Source organism: Eucalyptus grandis, chromosome 7 (assembly GCF_016545825.1).
Source record: "Eucalyptus grandis isolate ANBG69807.140 chromosome 7, ASM1654582v1, whole genome shotgun sequence".
Taxonomy (NCBI): Eukaryota; Viridiplantae; Streptophyta; class Magnoliopsida; order Myrtales; family Myrtaceae; genus Eucalyptus; species Eucalyptus grandis.
In genome coordinates this window covers 10,144,805-10,171,821 of record NC_052618.1, presented here as the reverse complement: position 1 = coordinate 10,171,821, position 27,017 = coordinate 10,144,805, and the positions used below count along the sequence as shown (strand labels likewise).

The 27,017-nt window shown below is 38.3% G+C and overlaps 2 protein-coding genes and 1 pseudogene across 2 annotated transcripts; 1 reads left to right on the top strand and 2 right to left on the bottom strand.

Moving 5' to 3' along the window:
• Positions 1–8: 8 nt before the first annotated feature.
• On the top strand, positions 9–10,060 carry LOC104452702 (kinetochore protein NUF2 homolog). Its single transcript, XM_010067171.3, has 11 exons — positions 9–264; positions 430–645; positions 1,199–1,289; positions 1,366–1,545; positions 3,852–3,941; positions 5,996–6,103; positions 8,561–8,614; positions 8,770–8,884; positions 8,965–9,122; positions 9,255–9,350; positions 9,705–10,060. Exons 1-11 carry the CDS (start codon positions 98–100, stop codon positions 9,750–9,752), a joined length of 1,323 nt encoding a protein of 440 aa, XP_010065473.2. The 5' UTR covers positions 9–97; the 3' UTR covers positions 9,753–10,060.
• A 3,525-nt stretch (positions 10,061–13,585) lies between these two features.
• Positions 13,586–22,663, bottom strand: LOC104452698 (annotated as a pseudogene).
• On the bottom strand, positions 17,933–21,142 carry LOC104452697 (phenylcoumaran benzylic ether reductase Pyrc5). Its single transcript, XM_010067169.3, has 5 exons — positions 20,898–21,142; positions 20,309–20,443; positions 19,095–19,332; positions 18,379–18,582; positions 17,933–18,289 (listed from the first exon to the last, which is right to left on the bottom strand). Exons 1-5 carry the CDS (start codon positions 21,078–21,080, stop codon positions 18,120–18,122), a joined length of 930 nt encoding a protein of 309 aa, XP_010065471.2. The 5' UTR covers positions 21,081–21,142; the 3' UTR covers positions 17,933–18,119.
• Positions 22,664–27,017: the final 4,354 nt, after the last annotated feature.

The following is a 27,017-nucleotide window of genomic DNA, read 5'->3' as shown; positions in this document are numbered from 1 at the left end:
AACTCTCTCTCTCTCTCTCTCTCTCTCTCTCAGCCCATCTTCCTCCGCGCTCGCTCCGCCGTTCGCCGCCGTTCGCCGCCGCCCGGAGCCGGCTCCGATGTCGAGGTTCGAGTACCCGCGGCTCACCCGGTCGGAGATCCTCTCGTTCCTCGTCGATTCCCAGATCTTCAGCAACGTCACCGCGCACCACCTCGCCGATCCGACCCCGGACTTCGTCACCGACCTCTACACGCAGCTCCTGATCTACCTCGATTCCTTCCAAGAGTAAGCTTACCCATCTCCCGTCCCTCCTTTTCATGGATACCCAGTTCCTCAAAATCCGAAATTTCGCGGCTTGAGTCCGCGTAATCTCGACCCGGCCCGTTAAAGGCGCGACCATTTCGCGCGGTTGGTCGTGTTTGTTTGGAGTGATTGAGCATTATTGTACAGGGAAGATGGGCAAATGGAGTTCGCGGCGCTCGAGCAGCTCGAGAACCCGGACTTCCACGTGGAGATGGTGCCGCGGATGAACCTGTACAGCAGGGTCAAGGAGGTCGTGGCCTCGCTGCATTGTCCCACGCAGTTCACCGTGAAAGATCTGCTCAAGCCCAATGCGGAACGGACCGAGATTTTCGTCAGTGCCATTCTAAATTTCTGTTTTCACAAGTGAGTTTGGTGCAGTAATTATGTCGGGGAACCATCGTTTACAAATTCCGTGCCTTTGCGGATTGATTGCTGCAAATTTGAAATGATGAATAGGGCCTTAATGTTTAAGCTTATAAGAATTTGAGGCGTAACAATGCTTCTGCAATGTACACAGCTAAATAATATCTTCTAGATCACCAAGTTCAAGAATCTAGAACCGCCCCCCTCCCCCACTTCCCCAAATTGTTTCACACATCTTTGTTTATGCATCTAGTACATGGGCGCTTGTGGTTCAACTGCATATGACATGTAAAAATTGGCTATCATGCCCGGACAGGCATGATCAAGTTAGTGCAAAGTACGCAATGTCTTGTAACGGATCATTCAAGTTCTTTGTTTGTACGGTATATTTATGTACAGCAAAACATAACTTTTTACTCTATGTATTAGGGCATAATCCATCTCACTTGGTTTTCTAGATGACTTATATCTGGATAATTAGTATCCAAGGAGTTTCATCTTTCTTATGCACCTAATACATGTTTTTTCCTTTTGCATTTTTACCGTTCTCCAGAGACAACAAAATGAATCTGTTAAAACCTATAGTGGAAGAACTGAACCTCCTTGATGAGCAACAGAAGGAATGGGAGGCTAAGTTATCACAGGTACCCAAAAAGCAACTGCAATGAAAGCACTTTCTATGCAAGTCGAGCATGAATTCATATAATACATTTGATACAGTTGAATGCAGAGATTGCAGAGTATAATGAAGCCAGAGAGAGGGAATTACCTCTTGTACAAGAGGTAGATAGAGAACTGAAAGAACTGCGCCAGACAATATCAGAACTTAACAATCATCAGATGTCTTTGAGAACTACCTATCGGAAGCTAAAGGATATGACTATAGAAATGGATGCTAAGGTGAGCCCACCATAGTGCATGTTTCTTACTGTTTTTTGTAGGTGTCGTCTTTGCTGTTTCTGTACTCCCTTCTGAATTTACATTGTAGATTTTGATGTGTTGACTTTATGATTTAGAGTCATTACTGGAGATGGGGTCCTCTGGTGCTACTACGATAACTAATTTAAATTTTTTTAAACAAGAAATGCTGGAGCAATGCAAGTAAACTGAAGTTAATGCAGCATCCTGTTCTGGACCATATAATTTGTTTTCTTACTTTGATTAGTCTGAACCATATAATTTGTATGGCATCAATCTTTGTTTTCTGGTTTAGAATTGTAATACTCTGGCTGCTACCATTCTCCCTTCTTTCTCACAGTTTTTGATCTCCCGTTCTTCTTGTAGAAATTACATCTTCAGTCTTTGGGATATTGTGGCATATGCCATTATTAGGGTTTTCAAGGTGATTTATTTTGCTGGAAGGTTTTCAAGTTTGAATTGTTGTGAGAAAGGAAGAACTAAGCAGAGAATAATGCAGCAGTGCCATTCACCAAAGATAACTCCTCTTACTGAGTTGTAATGATGTCAGCACAATTTCTAGACTTATAAAGCTTTAGACATTCCTATCAAGTTAGAGCATAGATATCAATCATGGCTAAGTTATCACAAATATTGTCGAAATGTCATTTAGTTAATGCATTTTTAATGATACCACATACTTTTTCCCCAGAGAGAAGCCATGACTGTTGGTGATATTCTCACTAAGTGTCTAATAAAGTGATAATCCACTTCACGAGTAAGAAATTGGTGAAAATCCTTATTGAAGGCAATGTAATAGTTGCTTGATTGTCATTTGTCATGTGCATAGGCTTGTTACTAGGGAATCCCACTTCCTGCAAGACAATTCTGTCAGCAGACCTGTGTTTGTGGGTTCATCTCTTGCTTTAATAAGCAAAAGTTGGTAAACATAATCTGAATCCCTAAAACTATTCTTGAATTGTCTGAACAGAGACAAGTGTGCTTTTGAAGGGCTCCAGTTCCATTTTGCTTTAAAAGTCGGTAGTTCTATCTTTAAGGGTCCACAAGATGCCTGCTGTATGGTAGCATCGTTGAACTACTAGATAATCTACATCTTTTTTTATCTTTAAAGTGAGTTATTCCCTTCACACCCTACAAACAACCAGCTGCATTTTCATTTCTTAAAGCAAATTGATGATGGAAATTGTCAACCTATAAATATCAAGTACACACAATGAAATTAACTAAAGAAAATTAGATTGTGTCCAATAAATGTGCTTAGCACACTGCATGAACTCTTAATCATGATATAGGCCTTTCTGTAGGTTGAGCGTCACATGTTGGTCTCGGGGATTCTATCAGTAAGCAGAATGACAGTATAACAATGGAAGCAGAAGCACTAAAACTGAGTGTGTTGTAATTGCAGATTGCCTTGCAACCAATATCTCGTTAGAGTTTCCACACTAAAAAGGAAGTTGCTGTGTAGTATTATGTAACAGGAAAGGTATTATGTGACAAGAAAGTGATATTCACCTTCTGTTTCCATGTATAGAGCACGTTAAAGAGTGACCTCAGGCACTTGTTAAGCTTTAATCTAAAATGTTTTGAAAGTTCAAAAAGGATAAACTTTGCATGTTTCAATGTCTTTCCATGTGAATATTTACTTCATAACATGTTTTGAAGTGTGCAAAGATAATATCACTCTTGGTGGCTTGATTGATATCTCATTATCTGTTAATTTTGTACAGATTGTAGATTAGCTTTTCTCAAGGGTTTGGGAAATTAGAAATGTGCATACCCTAAGATATCAGCCTTAGAGGATCAAACTCTACTTAGGATAGGGACAGATCACTTCATTTGCACAATGAAAGTATGATAGTTCTTATCTGAAAATCCAGCTGAGGGGAGATGGTCTTTCAGCTGCTGCTTCACATAGAATATCCAGGTTCAATGCTGCAATAACAGTCTGTCTTGCCTGTGAGTACGCGTAGCTTAACATAGAATATCCAGGTTCAATGCTGCAATAACATAGTCTGTCTTGCCTGTGAGTACGTGTATCAAGTTTACAGTAGCAGAGTCTCTCTCTCTCTCTCTCTTTTTTTTTCTTTTTTTTTATCTGTTTGGAAAAGTACTCTAATCAGACTGGTGATAGTTCTGCTTGCATTTGTATACAAATGGAAATCCTGTTTGCTTTTCTCAGTTATGGCCTAATGATTAGTTGCAGTAGAAATAGTACTACTCCCCTTTTGACCTGGTGCCCGCTTCACATCAATGCCCTGTTAACTATTTCTTATTGTCATGCTTTTCAGATCTTTAATGCAGAGCGTGAGCTTGTGCAAAGCGTTCAAGCCAATGCAGAATTACGCTCGAAAATAGTCCAGTCACCCGATAAACTTCAGGTGTGCTGGGAAACATTTTTAAGTTCTTTTTTCATCTCATATATTTAAGCTTGTTGCTATGTCTTCTGATATCTATGACTAGTCTCTTATGTCTGCCTTTTTTGAAAGTTTACAAGTATGGTTAGTGAAATCTCCCTACAAGGTTTTTGCCAACATCTCATTTAATTAGTAGGGATAGTTACAAACAAGTCCTTAAACTTGTGAACTTCATGCACTCTATCCTAACTTCCATTCATTCATTTAAATGCTAAAACTTTTGGCTTTCATCCACTTCAGTCCTGTTAGCAAATTCTCTATTTTCAAGCAGACGGAAACGCACACATAGCCTTTTTTTAATCATTTTTTTTTAATGTTTCTTTTTTTTTTATTTAAACATGTTTTTTTAAATTATTTTCAGATAAAAAGTTTAAACAAAATATAAATATCAAATTTGGAAATTGATAAATAATTGAAAAAAAAAAAAAAGACACCACGGGATTGGGATGAGGGTTAAAGCTGCCACCCCCTTTGTCACCAGCAAGGGTTGGTGAACATTGTCAAGGTCACGATGAGGGTGGCGGGCCCTCATTGCCTGCTTGCCTTTGCGCAATTGCCACCACTGCGAAAGGGTGCCTGGTGCTCACCACCATCAAGCCAACCTTGTAAGTGGTAATGCCACCATCGCGTGAGGCTGCAAGCCCTCACCCGCACTTTCCAAGGGCTAGTCAGCCCTTGGCACCATTTATACATAACTATTACAAAAGTATTATGTTGGATTTTCGCATGCCACATAAGCAAAATTGGCTGAGCGTTCTTTGGAATGACTTAATTGTATTGAATTCAAAATGTTTAGGACTTGATTGCACTTTTCTAATGTATAGGATTTGACTAACATTTAGGACTGTTGGCGCAATATTGGACACTGGTAAATTACTTACAATGTCCGTAATCTACCAATTACACTTGTAAAATTTCAAAGAACTTGATTCACTGATTTATTGGTAAATTCCTCAATGTTGGTACTTTACGAACATTTATTGTAAAATTTGAAAAAATTTTTGTAGATTACTAACTTATTGGAATATGGGTAAATTCCTTGTAGGGTTGGTATTTCACTTAACAAACTTGTAAATTTTAAAGAAGTTGGTAAGTTTCTAATTTAGTAGAGCATTGTTACATCTTTCATAGTCACAGTAAGTTACTAACGACATTTGTACAATTTCTCAGGAGTTGGTAATTTACTATTTCATTTATACATTGGTAAAATCCTGATATTGTTGATAAATTCAAAAGGTTGGTAGTTTAATAATTTATTGGGATACTTGCAAACTCTTTATCTAGTCGGTAGTTTACAAATTATACTTGTAAAACTTCAAAAAACTTGGTAACTTACTAACTTGTTGGGAGGCTAGTAAATTTGTTAAATAGTCAGTATTTTACTAATTATGCTTGTAATATTTCAAATAATTTCAGAAATTACTAATTGTATTGAATGTTGGTAAATATATTACAGTGGTGGAAAAATTACTAATGAACCTTGTAAAACTGCAGAGGAGTTAGTAATCTACTAATTTGTTTGGACATTGATAAAATTCTGATAGTGTCAGTAACTTACTAAGGGATGACCTGAAAATCAAGTTGCCAGTCATATTGTTCTACCAACAGCATTGGAGAACTATTAGCAACTTCAACGATCTACCAACTTGGAAAACTCCAGATTTGAAGGGCAAGAGACAGTAGAACTTTGCAATTTGCTGCCCCATCTCTTGTCAAATTTTAGAGGTCATGATCGTATGATTTTTAAGCATGCTTTTTTCTGGGTCTCCTGTCATCCTGTGACTCAGATAGGGGCATCTATAGAGACGAACCTGTGTATGTGATTTTCTTGTCTGAGTGTGTTGCTACCAAGTACTAATCTGCTCATAACTTTCTGAAGTAGCAATGTTTACATGATAAGAACCCATCATATGATGTCCATGTTTTATTTTTATTTTTATTATTTATTTTTTTGGTTCTTCTCCTTCACCCTTATCTTTGCATATATAGTATGAGATTCAAGTTGTTTTTGCATGAAGGGGTCTCTGGAAGAGAAAAAATTAGTTCGTGAAGAGGCAAAAAATGCTGAAAACTTAGCAAAGCAATCTTTTGAGGACAAGAATGCTGTTATGGATGTTTTCACAAAGGTAATTGATACTCTTTCCATATGTTAATCATTATTTCCCAAATCAGGGTTGCCTGCTTGAGGCTTCAATCTGTTTAATTCAAGCTCTCTAGCAGTTTGTTGCATTAAGCTATTATAGAACAACATGATAGTGCATATTCAGGTTTTTCCTAGAAGTCATCAATGCTCATGCTACTGAGATAATCTTTGGCTTTCTGAGTTTTATGTTCATAATCTTCATCAGTCTTTTTTCCGTAACTTACGATTTATTTAAGGCATAATCAGTTATTTGTAATATTTCTGACAAAGTGGACTTAAATCTGAATGACTAGTCACAGCTGAAAAAAAGCATTTCACATCTAGTCCTTTTGGTAGGATTTCTGATCATTTGTGTGCGTCCTGACACATAAATCCTAGCCATGTATCGACCTTGTCCTCTTCAATGCAATATGCTCATTTATTAGAAAGGTTCCTTGGTCTGCTGACCTATATCAGATAGGGTAAAAGCAATTTTATAGAGTGAATGTGTGTGTGTGTGTGTGTGTGTGTGTGTGAACAGTTGGCCTGAGTACCACTGTGACAAGTGAAACCATTTGCTTTTGCTACATACATGAAAGAGAGTTTATGCCAAAAAATTTCCATGCGCCTCCACTTGTTTCGTGTACCTGCAGTTAGAAGATTGTACTGGAAAGGTCTGATTCTTGCCAGTTTCCTTATCTTCTTTTCAAGTTTCGATTGCATAAGAGTTGGGCTCCTATTTGATGCATTCATCATACAGATATATTACATGTCACTATATAGCTAAATGAGAAAGAATAGAAACCTGTTATACTTTGCACTCCCCACTTACACAGGCCATAAAATCATTGTTGTGGAAATTGATTTGCAAAACAAGGCTGCCTCTAGACTTACAGACACTGTTTTCGCCATATTTAAATAGACCCCCCTGTGCTTGCCGTATCAGCAACAGATGCAACCATTTGGACTTTCCTGAATTCAACTGGACTGATCCTCCGTGGTTCCATTTGCATTATATTTGACAAGTCCACATAAAAGTGCTTGTGGCCACCTCTACACAAGAACTTTTTTTTTTATTCCCTATAATTTGTAAATGGCAGAGGGAGGGATGCCCAAAAAAATATTAAATGGAGATGTCATGCTTGAGCTGCAGTAATTCTTCCTTTTATAGTTTGTCAACCTGAATCTGAAATATTTCCTTTTTTGCTTCTCTTTTCTCAAATGAGTAAGTACTCAGAGATCAGATGGAATGCTCTTTCAAGAGCGACTGCTAAATATATGGTTAGCTAAGGTACAGTCGGTGATAGTGTACAGTATGAAAAAGTACATGGATAATTATTGCTGAAATTATATGATGGACATCTCAAGAAGATTAAACCTCATCCAACAGTTACTGCAAACTTGCTTGGAGGTTAAATGCATCTCTTCTGCAGAGTTTGAGGGGTCACTTTGTTTTGATATCTGATAGGATTTTGGTGCTCCAATGTGATCAAATAATAAACGCTGGAAAACACTATTTTGTCTAGTTTCAAAGAAGTCAAGTTTTATGCATTTGGGAGTCTTCTAGAGGAAGTTATGCCCAAAATACTAAGAGGTGGTAAGGAAATATGAGATTCTTTTAGTATTTCCAAGTGTTTGTTGAGTCCATTGCATTGTTTTATTATTTATAGGGTTATGTGAACAGTCAGTGTTAATGTTTCTATGTCTTGATCGGGGACTGTTAGTCTTCATCTTGAAAAATATATTGACTTGGCATTTGCTTATGCTTGGAAGGTTTTTTTCAAGTTAAGTCTACATAAACCACCCTAAGGCTTTCTCATGTGTATTAGTGTTTTGAATAGTGGGTTTTCATAGTTGAACTTGTGGATTAGAATTTCACCTCAACTCTACATCTCTTTGGTGATTCCATTGAGTGATGAGTTACTGACCTAAATCCTAAGGTGGATTTCTTAGGGGGTGAGCATTTATCCTATCATATGCCCTGTATCATGAGGGGTATCCTTAGGTGTTGAGCATTTCTGTTATCGCACTGGTATTACTTTCTAAGTCTCCGATCCTTCTGGTATAAGTTGAGGGAATCAACTTATGAATGATTGCTAACCTTGTGTTTCCTCTTTTTAAAGCTAGTGATTACAATCCACAAAATCTCAATAGATTCTGCTCTCCATTCTGTGCTTATTAAATTCTCTGCTCCTCCAAGTGGCTGGAGGGAGGAGAGGAATTTTTTGAGCATATCTCAAGAAACTGGTAGAGTCTCCAGCTTTCAAGTTCTTTCCTTGACTTAGACAAAGGGTTGTTAATATCCTTTCACATGACCTGCTTTCACTTCTTACATGCTAACAAGTTGTCTTCAAAGAAATCTCTATAGATTATCTCTATTTCATTTCTTAATTGTAATAATGAAGATTCAGCACTGGTGTATTGATCCACTTCTGCTTATTTTTTTAATTTCTCTTTTCAGGTGTCAAAAAAATTGTCCAAGCACTTAATGGTGATGCAAAAGATACAGGAACAGGTGATATCAGGCCTTTTGATTAAGATATTTTTATGCATTGGTGATCGTGACGTTATAATATAAGAAATATATGATAATGATCTCTGGTTTTCTCTGAGATTTACCATTTATGTAGGCTTTTTAACTGGGGTTTGCAATAATGCTCTTTTTGGTAGGTTAACTCTGCCAAAGCTATTGATAGAGATTTCAAAGCACTAAAGTCTAAGCTAAGTGATGATGGAATCTTGGATAAATCACATGATGCCAACCTAATTGAGCTGCAGGGAAGAGGTGCTTCTGTTGCTTCTTTTTTGTTCAACAATAGTTAAATTTTCACCACATGCCTTGAGCTGAAATGTGTGTTCTTCCAGAGGAACAATTGGATCAACTGAGAAAGCAGGTAGAAAAGGAAAGTCATACCAAATGTGAGGAAGCTACAAGAGAATTCAATAACGTGAAAATGGAAATAAAATCTAGGAAACATGAATTGGAGGAAAGACAAAGGAAGGTCGAGAGTGTGGTGGGAGAGGTATAGCACAATATTGAAACTCTTCTTTTATGTCGCAAAACAACCCATCTGAAATTTGATTATTCTGGATGATCTTGCCTCAGAAATTTTTCAAAGTGGCGATTATGTGTTTCCTTCTTTCTGAATTTTTAGGTTGATTCCATTACCTCAAGTACCAATTCAATAAGAGAATCCTGTGCAGCTGAACAACAAGAGCTATTGCGTAGATGCGAAGATATTATGAAAGAGGTACATCTGTATTTCATCCTTATGACTCAACACTACATGTATGTACCACATCTTGAAAATTCATTGATGAACATGTCCCTATCACATCTTGAAAATTCATTGGTGTCTAAAGTGCCATTTACTTGCTTGAAGCCTTTCTTATTTTTCCCCTTACCCTGAAATGTAAACAGACGCAGTCTTAACTTTGTTTTGCTAAATATGTTGCAGGGTTTCTCTCTCTTTCTCTCTAAAAAATCTTATAATAGAATAATGTCACCACTGTTTTAATTTTCTAACCTCTAATCTAATAATCTTAGATGTCTCCCATTTTATTTAACCTAAAAAGGGCTTAATACTTTGGATGGGTTTTTGCAGTTTCACCAATATTCGCACTCTATTGGAGCCGTTCTTCCAGTAGCCTAAGTGTAGATGTGGAGATCAAAGAGGAGTCGTGTGGTTATGCACCCAAAGAATGGCAACATTTCTTCGGTACAACTAGCCTGTTGGCTTAGAACTTGCATGAACACAATGCTTTACTCTCCCTTGAGTTTCATCTACGTACGTATTTACTTTTTCTATCTTAAGATTGTGATGGTTCTGATGTAAGTAAAATCTACCACTGATCATGTTCATTGGAACTACGACTGTGGAAAGACTGCAAATCTTTCATTTCATCCATATATCCACTTTATTGAGCGAAACTAAATACATTAAGTATGTTTTTTCCCCCATACATCAGAAGTCAATGGTGCAGACAAAGGTGGTGGGGGCATAACCATCCCAAGAAGCATTTGACGTTTCCTTTATGAATTGCCTAGCTGACCAGTTAGTACAATTATCGGCTTTTCTGTTAATTAAACGAAACTTGGTGCTTCTGAAATCTTTCACTAGCTCCAGAATTTCAGTGACTAAGGGTCTGCATCCAAATTTCCTTCTGATGAACTAGTTGCGAGGCTATGAATTTTGGCTGCCGCAGCATCAGTTTCGACATCAGATGTTCTAAAGTTTCAGCTTCGGCACAAAATGTGCATTCCCATATGTTTGACTTACAAGGACTACGTTTGAATTTGGATTTCAATTTGTAGAAGTTGACAGCACTCGATTTGTAGCAGTTGAATTGCTTTGCAGTTTGGCTCTCTAATAAGTAAAATGCAACCGTGTACTTGACTCATTTAATCGCGTCAAATACCCTGCAGTGTGTTCAGTCTTGCATCACTCAAGAATGCAAGTAGAATCTCAACATGAGTCACATTGTCGACAAAAAGAAAACAGAGTGAAGAAGAATAATGAAAGCACCAGATAAAACACAGTCCCACGGCATAGACGGGGGTTCGCATTCTCAATCTCCGAGAGAAAGTGCAGATGTACTTCCCATTTGTGCTTCTTCAGTGTTGGCTTTGATCTTGGACTCTCCTTATAATGAGCTAGCATGGCTTCGAGTGCTATTGTACTCGTTTTTCAGTCTCTCTATCTCCAGTTCGAGTGACCGTCGTTCCTCTCTACTGTCGTTGCCCTCTCTGTTTACTTCCCTGTAGCCATCATCCTGAGTGAAGACGCCACTTGGATTCCTTCTCAAATTTCGCTGTCATGGCAGGCAGGTAGCGAATGTCCTCAATAATCACATAATTCATAGAATTTTAGGTCTGTGGTATGAGGTATGTGGACTCAAGAAGGACCATATTAACGTAGAATATCATAGAAGGACCGCCACACGGCGGCCACACAATCGCTGACTGTCACCGCCAACTGCCACGTCAGCGCCGGCCGGCCATTTTTGGTCGAATGGACTTATTGGGAAGAATTGTAAAAGCTTTAGGACTTAATTTGTCAAAAAAATAAGTTTATGACTGAATTGACACAATCGCAATAGGTTTAGAACTTTTTTGGTAATTTTCCCGAAAAATGACTTCCTAGTAATGGCATATTTGGCTGTTGGAGGGATTTGCTTGTTCTTGGCAACAGCCTTCATAATTGTCTATCTGCTCACGAGAAGGTGAGTCTCAATCGTTCAAAACATGACCGTTGCAATAGGTGTTTGAGAAGATTAGCTTGGGAAAATTTGACCATTTGATTTTAATATGTTCCTTTTTACCTTTTTCCTTTTGTCCTCATTCTTCTTGTTTGATGATATGGGCAGGCCTCTTGGAGATCCATGTTACCTATCTTGGAATAGGAATCCAGCAGGGCGCTGGAACTAGTGCCTAAGTTTCAAAATCTGGATTGCCATGTTCTGAAGGACTCTTGTCATGTATTGTACTTTGGCTTTGTGACATTCAACACCCTACTATTTAGTTGAGTCACTGTAAAGGGAGACTTCATCTTTTGTAGCTTCCTAAAGTTCAGGATGAATTCATACGTGCTTCTAGTATGAGTTTGTATCCATCATACGCATACTCGAACGTCAGTATATACGTATGTTTTCACGCATGACCCACCAAACGGACAGGTAAATATGCCAGCTGTGAGGAGCAATGAAGAGGCGATGATTTACATGTATAATTGTCTTTCTGTATATGAATTATCCTGGGCAGATGGGGAAACCAGATGGATTCACACGTACTTGATAGGGTTTGATAAAAATAAGATGAACAGATGAAAAGCGCAAATGCAAATGCAGGTTATGTTTCGAAGTTGACAGAAAATCAAAAGCAGACAGAGATAAAGAGTTCGATACAGATGCAGAACTTCTACAAAAATGGCTCACATACATCTGTAATAATATCTTGAAGGTTTCCTCACAACAAAAGCAATTCCCAAGGCAAGCCCCCCGGAGCAGCTCATATATATGAAAAAGAAAGATAGGGCTCGATCGCCCAGGGAGAACCCAATCTGTGAAAGGATTGACTGAAAAAAATCCATCGAACCCACAAAGAAGATAAAAAAAGAAAACAACTAGAGTGCCTAGGAATAGGAAAGGAATGCTTCTCCTTTAAAAAAAAAGTGAGTAGTATAAATAAGTAAGCTGTGACTTATAAATAGGAAGATGAGGAGATAACGGGTGAAGGATATTCATGATATTAGGTTAGATCTCTCTTCATTCGGTCTGTTCGCGGCGACATACATACCAAAAAAAAGAAAAGCGTTCTATTATAGGAATAGGATTGGAAGCGATGACTTTTTCTTAGAAAAGATAGCATTAATATATCAACCATATAGTCACAGGCTACACGAGTAACGGAGACTGTCACGTGCATTTGCAAAATTTTGCAAAATTCATCCATGTTGAACGAGAAACCTAAAGTGCGGAATCGAGGTGAGGCACAATGTCCGTACACTTCAACTAAGACACAAAAAAGTCAGTCTCTAAACCCAAGCATAACCATTGTGACAGAAAGTTTGGTATGTCACTCCATCTTCCTCATCCATGAAAGTGAATTTCCCTCACCCAGTTAACAAATTAGGGCGCGCATGACAACAATTTTAATCTGGAAATTATTTCTTTTCAGAAAGAATTTTTTTTTATTTTCTACTCCGCGAATAATTTCTAAGTAAAGTAAGGTATTTGGTAATTATATAAAATTCATATTTTTGGAATAGAAAAAGAATAAAAATGCGTTTGGTAAAAATTTATAAATTTTTGTATTTATTTGTTTTTTCTTTTTACTCATGGACTATCGACCGCCCACCACCACCGCCGCCACACGACCGCCACAACCATTGCACGACGGCTAAATGACGACCGCACGATGGTCGCCGATCGTCACCGCCGACTATTGCCACAAGATTGCCGCCCACAACCCACCTACCATGAGAGGGGGCAGTGGCCGGTGAGCTAAGGGTAGCGGTCTTGTAGTGGCGATCAGTGGTCATGCACTAGTAGGAGGCGGTCGTGCAACGGTTGGTGATAGCAGGCTGCGAACGGACGGTGGTGGTCATCAGCCGGTGGGCTACAGGCAATAGCAACCGTCATTGACGATCAGCTACCAATGGTGGCTGCGGGCAGCAAGAGGTGGCCAACGATTGGAAGGAGGCTGGCGGTGGCCACAACAAGAAAGAAGAACAAAAGAAAAATAGAAAAGAAAAAAAAAACTTATTTCTATAAATTATTTCCGAGAATAGGAGCTACTTTTTTTGCTTCTTGCTTCTGTTCCAAATTTATTCTCCAACTACTTTTCTATTCCGAGAAATAGAAAAATAAGTTGCGTTACCAAACAGATTTCTATTTTTTTTTTTTCAATGAAAAAGAAAACGGAAATCGGGAGAAATGAAAATGTTACCATTCAGGCCTTTATACTCCAGAAAGCACCGAGACAAACTCAAAGTTCGTCATGCATGGGTCCATCCAATGGCGGATCCAAATTGGGAATTACATTATCAACTACACAGGGGATATTGTTGCCCTCTCAGTTGTCTCTAAGTCCAATCTCTGCTTGTCCTGCCATACCAGCCTTCATCGCAGTTGTGACCTTCCTCTGCAATTTCAGTACCCAACGCGTTTCGAAAAGACATATAGAACAGCACATGAGAACAAGACAAATCAAACAGGAGTTATTATCCTGTCAATCAGAAGCAGGTATAAGCTCAAGGCAATTCCAGGTAAATATGAAATATGAACAGAGGAAAGAAAAAAGTTTGTCCAAATCCAGACCTGTGAATCTCATCTTGACGTCGCAACTATGAACGGTGGCCCTTGTACTCACTTTCAGCCTTTCTTAAGACTGCAGTCGATTCCTCTGCAAAATCCGCCAAGAAAATGATACATTCGAGTTTCTTCGAAAGTCATATTTATCTATTTGTAGAGACAAAATACGAAGAAATAATAAGTTTTGCCAAGATGCAGGCAATAGCAAATGTGTGTCACTATAGATAGATGTTGCGCGTATCAGGAATAAAAACTACCAAAGTACTAATAGCTTTTAAACTTCACTTCCCTGCAAGCTTCCAACCCCGTACTTACCTCAAGTTAAATTGGTCTATTGGGGTCCAGTTAATGTACAATACGCTGCTTTGCATGATATAATCATCACTTTTCCATATTCTTATAATCTAGGAATATAACTTAGCCATTTTCTGTTGCTCACGGTTCTGTCGCAACAAACTGTATGCGAGTGAAATTTCACTTTGATGCAGGAAGTACAAAAGCAGAATTAATTTTCAAAATTAGAATAAAATATACTTCTTTTTCAATATTTGACAGAAAAAGGCTTACTAGACAGTCTGAGGAATCTCTAGCCCTAAGGGTTAATAGTTATATGCCTAGTGAAGGTTTTACGTTATGATGACAGAGCAAATTTGAACCATGAAATTTCAACTTCACTAAAGACAGCTAACGCAGTTTGATTGAACTTCCAGTTAATTTTGTCATCATAGCAATTCTAGCTTCTTTCCTGTAATGACATGTTTATACATGAGTACCAACTATCAAACAAGTATCGCGTACCAATCTAATGGCAAGGGCCTTAAAAATATGAAAAGATTAATAAACATGTTCAAAGTAGGACACATCTCATAATTATCTTAATTTGATGATTGATGCTACATGATTATGATGAGGAAACACAAACCGTAGACTTACATCACTTAACTAGCTCTTGTCTCATAGTGTCTCTCTTCCTATTTGCAGAAAAGACACATCAAAATGCAACATCTTTGCCAAGTGCTTCCTATAATAGAAAAGTGGTACGTTGGTTTGAGACTATACTCCTCTTTCCTACTAATCTTTGCGAGAGGAGCACATTTCCATTGTGACAGAAAAACTGAGGTCACAGCTCATGCGTTTAAGAGAGAGAGAACGGCCAACCCAAAAGGATTTGTGACGAAAGAGTAATGATCAGAAAAGATCTGGAGCTTAGCAGTGCAAGCATGACAACGTGTATTTGCTTCAAAACCTCTTCATAGGAGCAAAAAATACTTACCAACAGTCATGAGCGTATTTGCACTTCCTTCCACCTCCTGCAAAGTGACCTTAGTTTTACAATGATTTTCTTCCTCGTTTAATTTAGTGTTGAGAACTTAGAACAACATTAAATACCGGTGATACAGATAGGGAAAAGAAGAAGCAAAGCAAGCTGAGTCCTCCCCTGGACCAACAGCTGACGAGTGCGGCGAAGGCTTTCTGTGATACTTTCTGCACCAAATGTCATTCCGGCCTTTGTCCTAACAATTAGAGGTAAATCAGCTACTTGTAGTTTGTATAACAATAGGCAATAGAGATTCACCACATGGACGGCTGGAATTCCAGATACTGAAAGCAATACCATCTCAGAATAATAAAATACTGTGGAGTTAAATAAAAAAGTAAACGAATTCATACTGTAAATTGCGTCTCCGAATTGTTGATTCTTCTCCGCCGCCAAAAAGCAGGTCTCTCTAAAATGCCTGAAATTAAATGAGTTCATCTTCCTAAGCCCACATGTGGAACACCACATGGAAAAGTCATTCATTGAGCAAAGCAAAAACAAAGCATCATGTAGAGGAGACTGTACATACCTCTTCTTGCGCAGCCTTCTTCAGATTAGCCCTTGCTTGCAAATTAGCATTCCTCAACCTCATTCGCAAGCTGATTACAGAGATGATCTTTATGAATCTTCTACATATTGGTGTATGCACAACTAGTTTGGTCATGTAAAAATATATACATTCAGCTTAGTCAGGAATGCACAAACATTGGATGCCAAACATGTATGTGAACTTTGAAGAGAGTTAACAGGCAAACTATGTTAAGATTGGACCAAAAAGACCACAAATCTCTTCTCAACTCACAAGGATGCAACTGGGGCTTATTCGGATTACTCTTTAACAAAATCCTCACAATTTAGGTTAAACAAGTCCAAACATACATGGGCCAACCCTCAATAACAGAAATTCCAAAAACAAAAACTGTCATTAGCTTTCCTCAAAACAAGAATTCTTCCTTCTCGTCTACACTTCCCAACACCCTTTTCTCAAACAAATGATTTGGCTCCCAATTGTAAGTTTTATTCCAGCTGCTAATGACAACATGAACACGAGAAGCAATAATCTTCCAGAGTTCACAAAATTACGCACACATTAAGTCTCAGGTCAACAAATTAAGAACCAAGAACTTGCTTTGTGGACAATGTAATATGAATTTTTTGGATAAATGGTTTACAAGGCAATGTATGGCCGATATGCTCGATATGCTCGACACTCTTGAGCGATTATTTCTATAACTCCTGTTTGTTCTTTGATTAATGATTGATGTATATGCATCTAAGTTACCTGTTTTCACGTACAAGTGTCGATGTACAATGTTAAGATATATGCTATAATGCTTTGGATACACATTCATAGCCGCTATGCTATTGTTTCGAGATTCAATAAATTATTTTTCCGAGGAGGGTTCATCACAAGATTACCGTTCTTTAACTAATTGGCCGACACAAGATTAATCTATTCGTAATCCGTAACCTCTATGGGAGAAAAAAGCAACATTACAAGTGTTGAAATATGGAATGACTTGTAAAAAGTTGTTAAACCTTTGACGTGTACACCAATTCAATTTTAGTTATTTTGATTTGGTCAATTTAGTTCTAGTTTTTTAATGATTTACCTTGCAATACAATGCTAAGTTGTACTAACATTGATACGCGACACGCGATGTGATACGATATGATGTGACAAGTCAACATGTCATTTCTTAAAAAAAAAAAAAGAAATTCCAACACATTAAGATACATATATTAAATGTATATTTTTATGTCAATCAAATTAATTTGATTCAAATTCACAAATAAATAAATAGATAATAATAAAATTGATTAGAATGAATTTATACTAAAAATCTTGAATCATAGAAAGTAAAAGTTAAAAGAGAATAGAAGACTAAATTTTCCTCATTTCTCCATTTTATTATTTTTTATTAATATTTTTTATTACATATTTACATTTTGACCCATTATTTATTAAATAAAAATTAAATTGACTATATTGGAATCGCATGTCGGAATTTTAAACTCACATGTTGAACCGTGTCAAGAGAATTGACTACATACCAAATTTTTCGACACCTATAGACTACATGTTGAAACGAGTCAAAGTGTAATTCCTAACTCGTGTGCCGAGAGAGTTGATCACACGTCCGATTTTTCAACACCTATTGAATGCGTGTCGAAATGTGTCAAAGCATATCAAACATGTGTCGGAGTGTCGAATACATCTAGAAAAGCATCGATGCTTTCTAGATACAATCAACGTTTTACCTTCTAACGTAACATGACAAATGCTCAAATGAAATTTTTTTGAAATTTCAAATATATATTCTTTTCGCTCTTTTTTTTACCCTTTCTTTTCTTTTCATTTCTTACGTACTTTTTTCCTCTTCTTCCTCCATCAATCGCCCGGCCTCGGCAAAGACCTTGATGCCCTCACTATGGGTCGATCTCACATGCCTGGGGCAAGGCTCGACCTCATCATTGGCGGCTCCAATTATTACCCACACCGAGGACGTACCACACATAATATACAAAATTAGATAAACCCGTGTCTACTTTTTAGTTTCCCATAGCTTGGCCCATAAAGCCATATCAAACTCCAAAACAGGAGTAACTTCTCTAAGCACTGCATAGATGCACACATCGAACGTTCATAGTATGTCCTGTCTTTGGAGGTTGTACATGCCATAAGATGATAAGTGGGAGGGACATTTCACACAAGGATCCTAACTAGTAGAATCCTGTATTATTCATGATTCAAACCGATGTGAGAAATCTACCAAACACAATCAATTTCGACTATCAGACAAACCAATCAAGGTACTAATCCACAGTCGTGTATTATTTATGATTCGAGTTGATGTGAGAAATTACCGAGCACAATCGGTTTTGATAATTAGACAAACTGATCAAGGTATTGATCCACATTCGTGTACTCGATATCAGGATAGAGTTTCGAAGCTTCCACTCCGAATGATGGCTCAATCTCGAAGTTGGTTTGGTCTCCGTTCACGAAATAAGAATGTAATATGGCCAACGTGGCGGCATGGAGTGGAACTGCCGCCTCTACAATATGACCGGAAAGGTAGACCAATCGAAGCTTGAGAATGGAGATAATATCACGTACTTAAATTTGATAGAAAAGCATCCCTAACCTTGAATGTTCTTCAGAACCTGCTCCTTTGGAACATAAACCCTCTCTAGGTTCTTGCCAATCTTTCTCTCCCATAAAGACACAAGATCATTAAATGAGTAGGTGTTGGCAGGAGGTCTGACGTATAGAATTTTGTTCAAGGTCCTTGGATCATCCACAGATTTGATGGTATAGATGCCAATGTCATCCTCCTTGTTAAGCACCGCTGTATATTGACCGGGAGATTTTTAGAATTTGGCCGATAAATAAATCACAGATCCATCAATGTCCCTAAAGTTACTTTCAGCCAGTATTTAATAATAATAATAATAATAATAATAATAATAATAATAATAATAATAATAATAATAATAATAATAATAATAATAATAATAAATCTCTTGGTAAATAGATTCACCAGAAACTTGGCGTCTGCCAAATGTTCTTTCTCAACCAAATACATCAAGATAACCATCTTTATATGCTAAAAAGACAAAACTGTGTCAAGATAACCCACATGATAAGATAACCCTCATGACATTCATATCATCTATTAGTCCCTAAAATTGAAGACTAATGGATGCAAAAGGCCCAACATCTCTAGATAAGGAAATTGCTTGGAATTCTCAAGCTTCAAGAACTACTCCACACTCTGATCACTACCGTAATTAAATCGCGAAAGATGTACAGAAAAATCTCAATGGCTTAAAATGCGCAATTCAATGAATTACTTCTTACCTTTTGCATTTCCATCCCCTAAGATGACAACTTTATCTCTAGGGCAAGCTGTAGCCCCCGGCTGTGACAATGTCGGAAGGAAGTAACCCGCAAAACAGTTAGAACATACATAGGTATAAGGGATTCCCTCGGCCTCAACAAGGCGGCGGATCTTAGCCTTAGTGGCAAGTAAAGCTTTCACTGGCTCCACAGCATGGACACGATCCACATCACATCCAAACTCTGAAGGCAAGAATCTCTAAAAGGAAACATAATCAAATCATGAGAAAAATCTTTATAAGAAAGCAACAAAAATTTAGAGCATACTCTCTTTAACCAACAAACTTGTATGAATTTTGGCAAAAAAGAAGACAAGAAGACAAACTTATATGAGACTGAAATTCATGTTGTTTCAATATGTTACTATAACAGAAGAAAAAGTGATTATAAGTGAATCGATAAATTCAGCAATTAAGCAAATTCGACACCAACTACTATTAGAAAAATAGAAGAAACTGTAAAGTATAAAATTGGCAAACATTCTGCTTGCGTGGACACTTTCACAAGTAATAAGAAATCAGGTAAGTACTACTCAAAAGGACCATTTCCAGGAGTAACTAGTTCATGTTTTCCGCACTGTCCTATACTTGGGTTTGAAATAGTTATCCTTGAACTTACAGATCACTTCTACGCAAATACATGACCATTTAAGAAAAACAAGTTAAAGTCTGCAGATAAATAAGACCATCCATCCCAAGTCTTCAAAGCGAAGCTCACAAGGAGAACGAGGTGCACTTATACCAGAAGAGAGAATAAGCTCACACATATATTTAAGTTTGGATCCTCTTTATTTATTCTCTTTTTCCTTTACGGAACTTCTATTTCTCTCCAGCCAGACGCACCAAAACAAGCAAACGGGTGTTGTTTTCCATATCCTGTCGGTATTCCTCCTTTTCTTATAAAGAAACCAGCTTAGCAAAACTTCTTTCACCAAGTACAGCATGACCTATTGAACACCACACATAGTAGCAGCTCTCAAAGCTCTCTGGTCACCCTAGACTGTAGCAACAAGTGGTTAGAACTTTCACCTTTGTGCTCACCCATAGAACACCAATTAAAATACACCTTACCCCCTTCTAAGATTTTCACCAGTTCAAATTGCTCGTAAGAAGCTTCACATCCAAAAACGGCAACCTTTATAGTAACAAGAATGAAATTATTAGAAACAGCACCACCTTGACATTCCCAGCTGCCTTAATGGCAGCAACAATCTTTTCTTGCTCCTCTACTTGTTCTGTCCCAACTGCAGAGATTACCACATCAACCTGCTTAATTGCGTTCAGTAGACTCTCTTGATCGTGTATGTCTCCCTGAGAATCAAATAACCAGGAACCTCAATAAGCAATCGATAAAGTCAACAATCATCAACAAGATTTGTCTACACAGCAAAGTGCAGCTCCGTAGCTACAGCTGTCTCATAAACAGCTAAAGCATACGGAAGTTTCCACAAGATTTTGTCTGAAAATGTGCACGCTTGTATCATCATGCAAAGCTGAGATTTCGTCAGGCATTTGAAAAAGGAGATGAACGTGTATTCTGATTTCTACCATATACAAAGACAATATATCAGAGAATAGGAAGAGCAACCAAAGCGTAAGGTGACTCCATCAACCCGTACGAGCGTGAGATAAAAATCAACTCCAATTCTACCGTTAAAAACATTTCTCAGAATGGCGAACGTGATTAACGACAGGTGAAGCTTCAATCCGTCGAAGCAGAACCAGGTGCGGCAACAAACACAATCACACAGAAATAACTACTCACGTGGAATAAATTGACGCCTAACCTCCTGAAGCCTTCGACAATGTTGGCCTTCGTGGGGTTGGAGAGAGCGGAGTCCCTCACGAGAGCGAAGGTAGGGTGGCCGGACTTAGCACTCGCTTCCACGATGGACTTTCCGAGGTATCCAGTGCCCCCTATCACCAGGACTTTGCTCTTCTCGGCCATCTGGGAGGGCTCTTTCTGTTAAAGTCAACGCCTAAAATGAGAACAAGAAGCCGCAAGTATGAAGAAGCATCGAGAAGCTGTTGATTGGAATTAGCCTATTGAACCTTCCTTAAATAAAACAACAGGAGAAAGAAGTTTCGGTCAAAAAAGGGCGCACATTATAATAATATTATATCCTGTCACAAGCTGCGAGTGGAGCCTTCAAGAAGCAGTGAACACGTCGGTCAAAAGCAAGAAGGGAAGCAGGGTTCAACGTGCTAACTTGGGCTTGAAGAAAAGGTTAGCGGCAGATCCTTTCACGTTAAAGTCAACGTGCTAACTTGGGCTTGAAGAAAAAGTTATCAATGAATTTATATTTCAAATTTATTCTCAAAAACAAATGAATAAAATTACTTATTATTTGATTAGTTACCAAGTGCACCCTAAACTATTTTATCTTTCTTCATTAAATATTGTCAACATTTGTGCTTTATTGTGCACATTCAACTTTCATTAAAGGCCATGAGATCAAAGTCAAAGAGAAAGCATTTTCAATGAGAAAGTTCTCTCTCCATTTTTTGGTGCTCTCATTTTAAATTTCCAAAGTTCATAATACCATTATTCTTTTGGTTTCAGCATTTGATATTATAGTTAGCAATGTCATCCACCAATTCTATCCAAGGGTAACTTTCAAAGTTGAACGAAAAGAATTTCAACAGCTAGTCCATCTAAATGAATGTTCTTTCAATTTGAGAATTTGTGGAATTTGATGTCAAATGATTACGCCAAAGTGGACGATGTTGAAGCATCTAATGCTTTAGTTCCATGTTGCCATATCTTTTACAAGAGTGGCGGTGCGGTTTATCTTGAAACCAACAATATTTATCCAAATAATTAGTTCTCTTGCAAAAGCTGCAAGGGGGATATTTTCTCTTTGAAGATGTTTCTCCTCATCTTCTATATTTCCGCGAGCTCCTTTCACTAACTTTAGATGGTATGTTCAGTTTTTACATAAAAACACTTACAGTTGTACCTTCATCCTGCAGCTTTTGCAGGAGAACTAAATATTTGGATAAAAAAAGACCCTCAGCAACAGGAATTCCAAAAGCAAAAGCCGTCATTAGCTTTTCTCAAAACAAAAATTCTTCCTCCTTGTCTACACTTCCCAACACCCTTTTCTCAAACAAATGATTTGGCTCCCAATCGTAAGTTCTACTCCAGCTGCTAATGACAACATGAACACAAGAAGCGATCATCTTCCAGAGTTCACAAAATTACGCACATTGAGTCTCAGGTCAACAAATTAAGAACCGAGAACTTACTTTTGGCTCTGGGTCTTCCATGACTCGAGCAACGACTTGGCAGATTCGACGGAATCAATGGCGGGCAGCTATGGGGCGAGAAGATCAAGTTTAAACTGCAGCGAATTCGACAGAGCCAAGCCATCCTGCGCCAGACCGTTCAACCTCGGGAGTGAATTCTTCTCCTCTCTCGACTTCCCATACTCCTCAATTGCCTTTATATGCTCTTGGGTTTTGACATAAGCCTCACCCCATTCCTTCTTCACTTCTTCAACAGCCTCCACTACCTTGTCCATTCTATAAACAATTTTTCCCCCAACACAATTAGCTCGAAACGAAAGATCGTTTTCTATTTCCAGATCACAATTGATGATAATGCCCTTTGAAATCTCCCATATACCCTAAGAATATGAGCCCCACAACTAAGAGCTTCACTAAAGCAAGCATCAGTGGCATATGCAATACGTGTGAACTGACCATTTTTCCCCACTAGCTTAAGCTGTCAGAAAATGTGTCCACAATGTATATACCATATATCTTAACGTTGTACATCGACACTTGTACGTGAAAACAGGTAACTTGGATGCATATACATCAATCATTAATCAAGGAACAAACAGGAGTTATAGAAATAATCGCTCAAGAGAGAGTGTCGAGCATATCAAGCATATCGGGCATATATTGCCTTGTAAACCATTTATCCAAAAAATTCATATTACATTGTCCACAATGCATATCAAGCATATAATGCTTTGGATATCAATTATAGAATCCCCAGAAATAACCTCATAATTGTCACCAACTTGTAGACAATGCGTTGATCACCATTTTAGATTTAGTAATTTCGAATTTTCACTTTTTAATATTAAAAACTAATATATTATTGTAATCGATATTATTATAATACTGGTCCGATCCGAGTGGGCGGATCCGCCCATGGAATAAAAAACCAGATCGGTTCCCTTAAGAACCACTTGTTCTGGGCCGTTCCAAATCCAAGTGTTCTAGGTAGTTTTCGATTCCTTTATACACTCCTATTATCCCTCAACTCTAATAGAGATAAACAGAATAAAAAACTTAGAAATTCGACTAATTTTTTAATTTTTTTATTAATTATAAAATAAGTTATCGAAAGACAATCTCGCCCCCAGATTGTTGGACCATGTCAAAAGCACACAAGATAGTTTATATATATATAATTCAGAACACACGAGATAGTTAAAAGAACAAAAGAAGTGCAATCTAGACCTTTTAACAGGAGTTGTAAGCATGGAGGAACAACATCTCTTTAGCTCCCATCGTCCTTTCATCCTCTAGAAGACATCAAAGCCAGCAATCAAGCTAGAGGCACAGCACATGCTGTGACTGAGAGTTTGCAGGTCCACTAGGCATGGTCCCTCTTTCTTGAGATAAAATCTTTCACAAAACCACAATTTACTCGATCATGATGTTTACGCACACAACCCTTCAATTGATAACATGGATAAATGTACTAGATTTCATAAGACTTGTTATAAAAGTGTAACTGAGTCTAAAATTTTCAAAGAGTGCAATCAAATTCTAAAAATTGTCACGAAAATGTAATCGGGGATAAGTACACTAATGGTACCATAAGTTGTGTACGGCGCTCACTTTGGTGCCAAAAATTTCCGTCGGATTATTTAAGTGCCAAAAAATTTGAAAAACGCTCACTTTGGTGCCAACACCGATCTGATCGGCCGGAAATCTGACGTGGCTTTTTTTTATTAATTTCTTATGCTGATGTGGCTTGTCGAAGTTTCCATTAGATCACTTAGGCCTTCAAACGACGTCGTTTTAGCATCCTAACACCAAAACGACGCCGTTTTGTGTCGTCTTCTTCCTCGAGCAAATTCGTCTTCTTCCCCGTACAGATCCAGCAACACCAACAACACCAAACCAACAACACCAGCAGCAGAGAACCAGCAACACCAGTAATTTTCTAGAAAAGAAACCACACATTCGCCTCCACCCTCCCTCTTTCTCGGGATTTTCAATTCGTTTTTCTTTTCTTTTCTTTCTTTTATCTTGCTGTGGCAAGCAACTACAAAGGAGGTTGAGAGATGGCGGCTGAGCAATGGTGGCCGAGGGACGGCAGCCAAGAGACGGTGGCTAAAGGACGGCGGCCGAGTGACGGTGGACGAGCAATGGCGGACAAAAAAACCATAATTTCAATCTCCAAATAAAATTAACAAAACGGCGTCGTTTTGTGAGGCTATCCACGTAGGACGGCAAAACGACGTCATTTTCTTAAAAGACGGAAAACGACGCCGTTTAAAAGGCTCCACGATTTTTTTAAATATAAAAGTCACGTAATCATTTTGGCTGGAATTTGTCGTCGGTGGCACCAAAGTGATCGTTTTCCTCCAATTTGGCACCTACGTGATCCGGCGAAAACTTTTGACACCAAAGTGAGTGCCGTACACAACTTATGGCACAATTAGTGTACTTATCCCATGTAATCAAGTTTTAAAATATTTTAAAAATACAAATGAGTGAAGGACTTGATTAAACCAATTTGATGAGTTTTATGACTTGATTAATTTCATGGTTCAATTGCAATTTCGTGACAAATTGTAAGATTTTCAATGTACTTATTCCTTAAAAAAGGCGAAATCTATATAGTTCACAACTTCAAAAAAAAAAACATGGTTCGATGTCATTCAATGTCATAAAACAACAAATGGACTACACAACAAACCTTACATTTACGGGCACCGTTAACCAAGCCAAGAAACCATTTTGCCTTTCAACTCACATAATTGAGCAAATGTGCTTCCGTCCACCCTAAGTTGTTTCAAACAATTCAAGTCATTGGGGCTATTAAGATCATCTAAACAAGCTTGGTTTATAACAAATGTGCAATCTAATGGTAGTACCTTTTAGTGCTAGGGTACACCATAATCATATATGTCATGTAGTTTCATCTCCCCTGACATCAAAATGCTACAAATTTCTTTGTTAATATCATGATCCATATTTACGAGACAAAAAAAAAAGGACATTAGACAAGCACAAAGTGCTAGGTTTAGATAATGACAAAATCATTCAATGCCCCACTCCATATCCTTCTCAAACCAATAGGGCTACTTGAAATGATAATAATGCGAGCTTCGAATTGAAATGGGAAGAATCTCACAAATTCATGCTAATTAATTCATTTTTCTAGCCGAAAATGCACAAACGGAAAGTATCACCAACCCCTTTTCACGGTTTGCTACTAAAGATCTCGAAGTTGCAGAACAAGAATGGTAAAAATCTTTCGTCATTACACTGCCTAAGAATCCGAAGATGCACAAGTAACTTCTAGTAATCAATCCATAATTATTGCCGACTCTTTCCTACCTCTCTCAACCCAAAGAAACAAATTCTCAATACCAACTACATTGTACAATCTAAACCTTAAAAGGCAAAAGAGCTCATTGCAATATTCCAAGAACCACAAAATCGACTACAACAAGAAAGGTAAATGGGCTACTACGACATCGAAAGATTGATCGGCCAAATAATATCAAATCTAATAAGATAGAAAAAGCATGATTGTTCATCTCCGCGGTTCGAATGTCTCACCCCTTTGGTGAACCTTTATTATGAACTCGCTTGGGGGGGTGGGGGCGGAGGACTAGAGGCATAAAGGAGAAAGTGAGGGTAAGGTTTTTGAGAAATAGCTTTTATATCATAAAATAAGAAATCTTATTTATCTTTATTCCACCCTCAAATGCAATATTTTCATCTGTGATGTATCCCTTTTTTACTTGGCCTTGTTGACACCTAAATTTTACTATTTTACTTAAGACTTAATAGCATTAAAAGTTAGGAATTAGTCGCTAAAAAAAAGAAGAAGAAAGAAAAGTCAAAAATTTCATTAAAAGGTATTGTGTTTTCATTATTGCATTGCATATTGAATGGTCTTTTCTTAATTTTTCAAAAAAAAAAAAAATCATCATCAAAAAGAAAAAAATTAAAAAATTATCAAAGGAAATTAATTACAAAAAACAAAAAGAGAAAAGAAAGAAAGGAAAATGGAAAAATGAGATGAGCCGGGGCAGGTCAACCCGACCTCTCTCTTTCCTTTTTTCTTTTTCCTCGCTTGGGCCAGCCCACTTTTCTTTTATTTTGGCCCAAGATGAGCCTGGCCTTCTCGGGGGGCTCTTTCTCTCTTTGTCCTTCATCCCGTCCGCGCCACCCACATCCGGTCGCCAGCCACCGTCGCACCCCGCTTCACTTGGAACTCATGCCAGCCCGCGACCCACCTGCTCGCGACTCCGTCTCCCTCATCACAACCCACCATCTCCGCCCGTCGACTGAGCATCGACCCCCCCGCATGCCGGTTCGAGTCACTCCCCCTCAGAGTGACGTCGCTGCAGCCCGACGCCATCAACCTACTCTACGCCTCTGTTGATCACCACCTCTATGCGCTTGCCCTACTGCATTGTCACCCCTACTGTGGCCGCGACGACCTGACACCCCGTCAAGGCGAGCATCGACCCCCCGCACGTCGGTCCAAGTCACTCCCCTCGGAGCGACGTCGCTGCAGCCCAACACCAGCAACTTGCTCGCACCTCTGCTAATCACCGCCTCGCGCGCTTGCCTTCTTTGCGTTGTCACCCCTACTATGGCCGCGACGACCTAACACCTC

What these genes read in the sequence shown, in the direction of transcription:
- LOC104452702 (XM_010067171.3), top strand. Translation starts at nt 98, where the DNA reads ATGTCGAGGTTCGAGTACCCGCGGCTCACCCGGTCGGAGATCCTCTCG. An exon ending in AATTGAGCTGCAGGGAAGAG is followed by an intron (nt 8,885 to 8,964) that starts GTGCTTCTGTTG and finishes GTGTTCTTCCAG; the next exon opens with AGGAACAATTGGATCAACTG. An exon ending in GCGAAGATATTATGAAAGAG is followed by an intron (nt 9,351 to 9,704) that starts GTACATCTGTAT and finishes GGGTTTTTGCAG; the next exon opens with TTTCACCAATATTCGCACTC.
- LOC104452697 (XM_010067169.3), bottom strand. Translation starts at nt 21,080, where the DNA reads ATGGCCGAGAAGAGCAAAGTCCTGGTGATAGGGGGCACTGGATACCTC. An exon ending in TAGGCGTCAATTTATTCCAC is followed by an intron (nt 20,444 to 20,897) that starts GTGAGTAGTTAT and finishes TTTGATTCTCAG; the next exon opens with GGAGACATACACGATCAAGA. An exon ending in GGTTCTGAAGAACATTCAAG is followed by an intron (nt 18,290 to 18,378) that starts GTTAGGGATGCT and finishes GTCATATTGTAG; the next exon opens with AGGCGGCAGTTCCACTCCAT.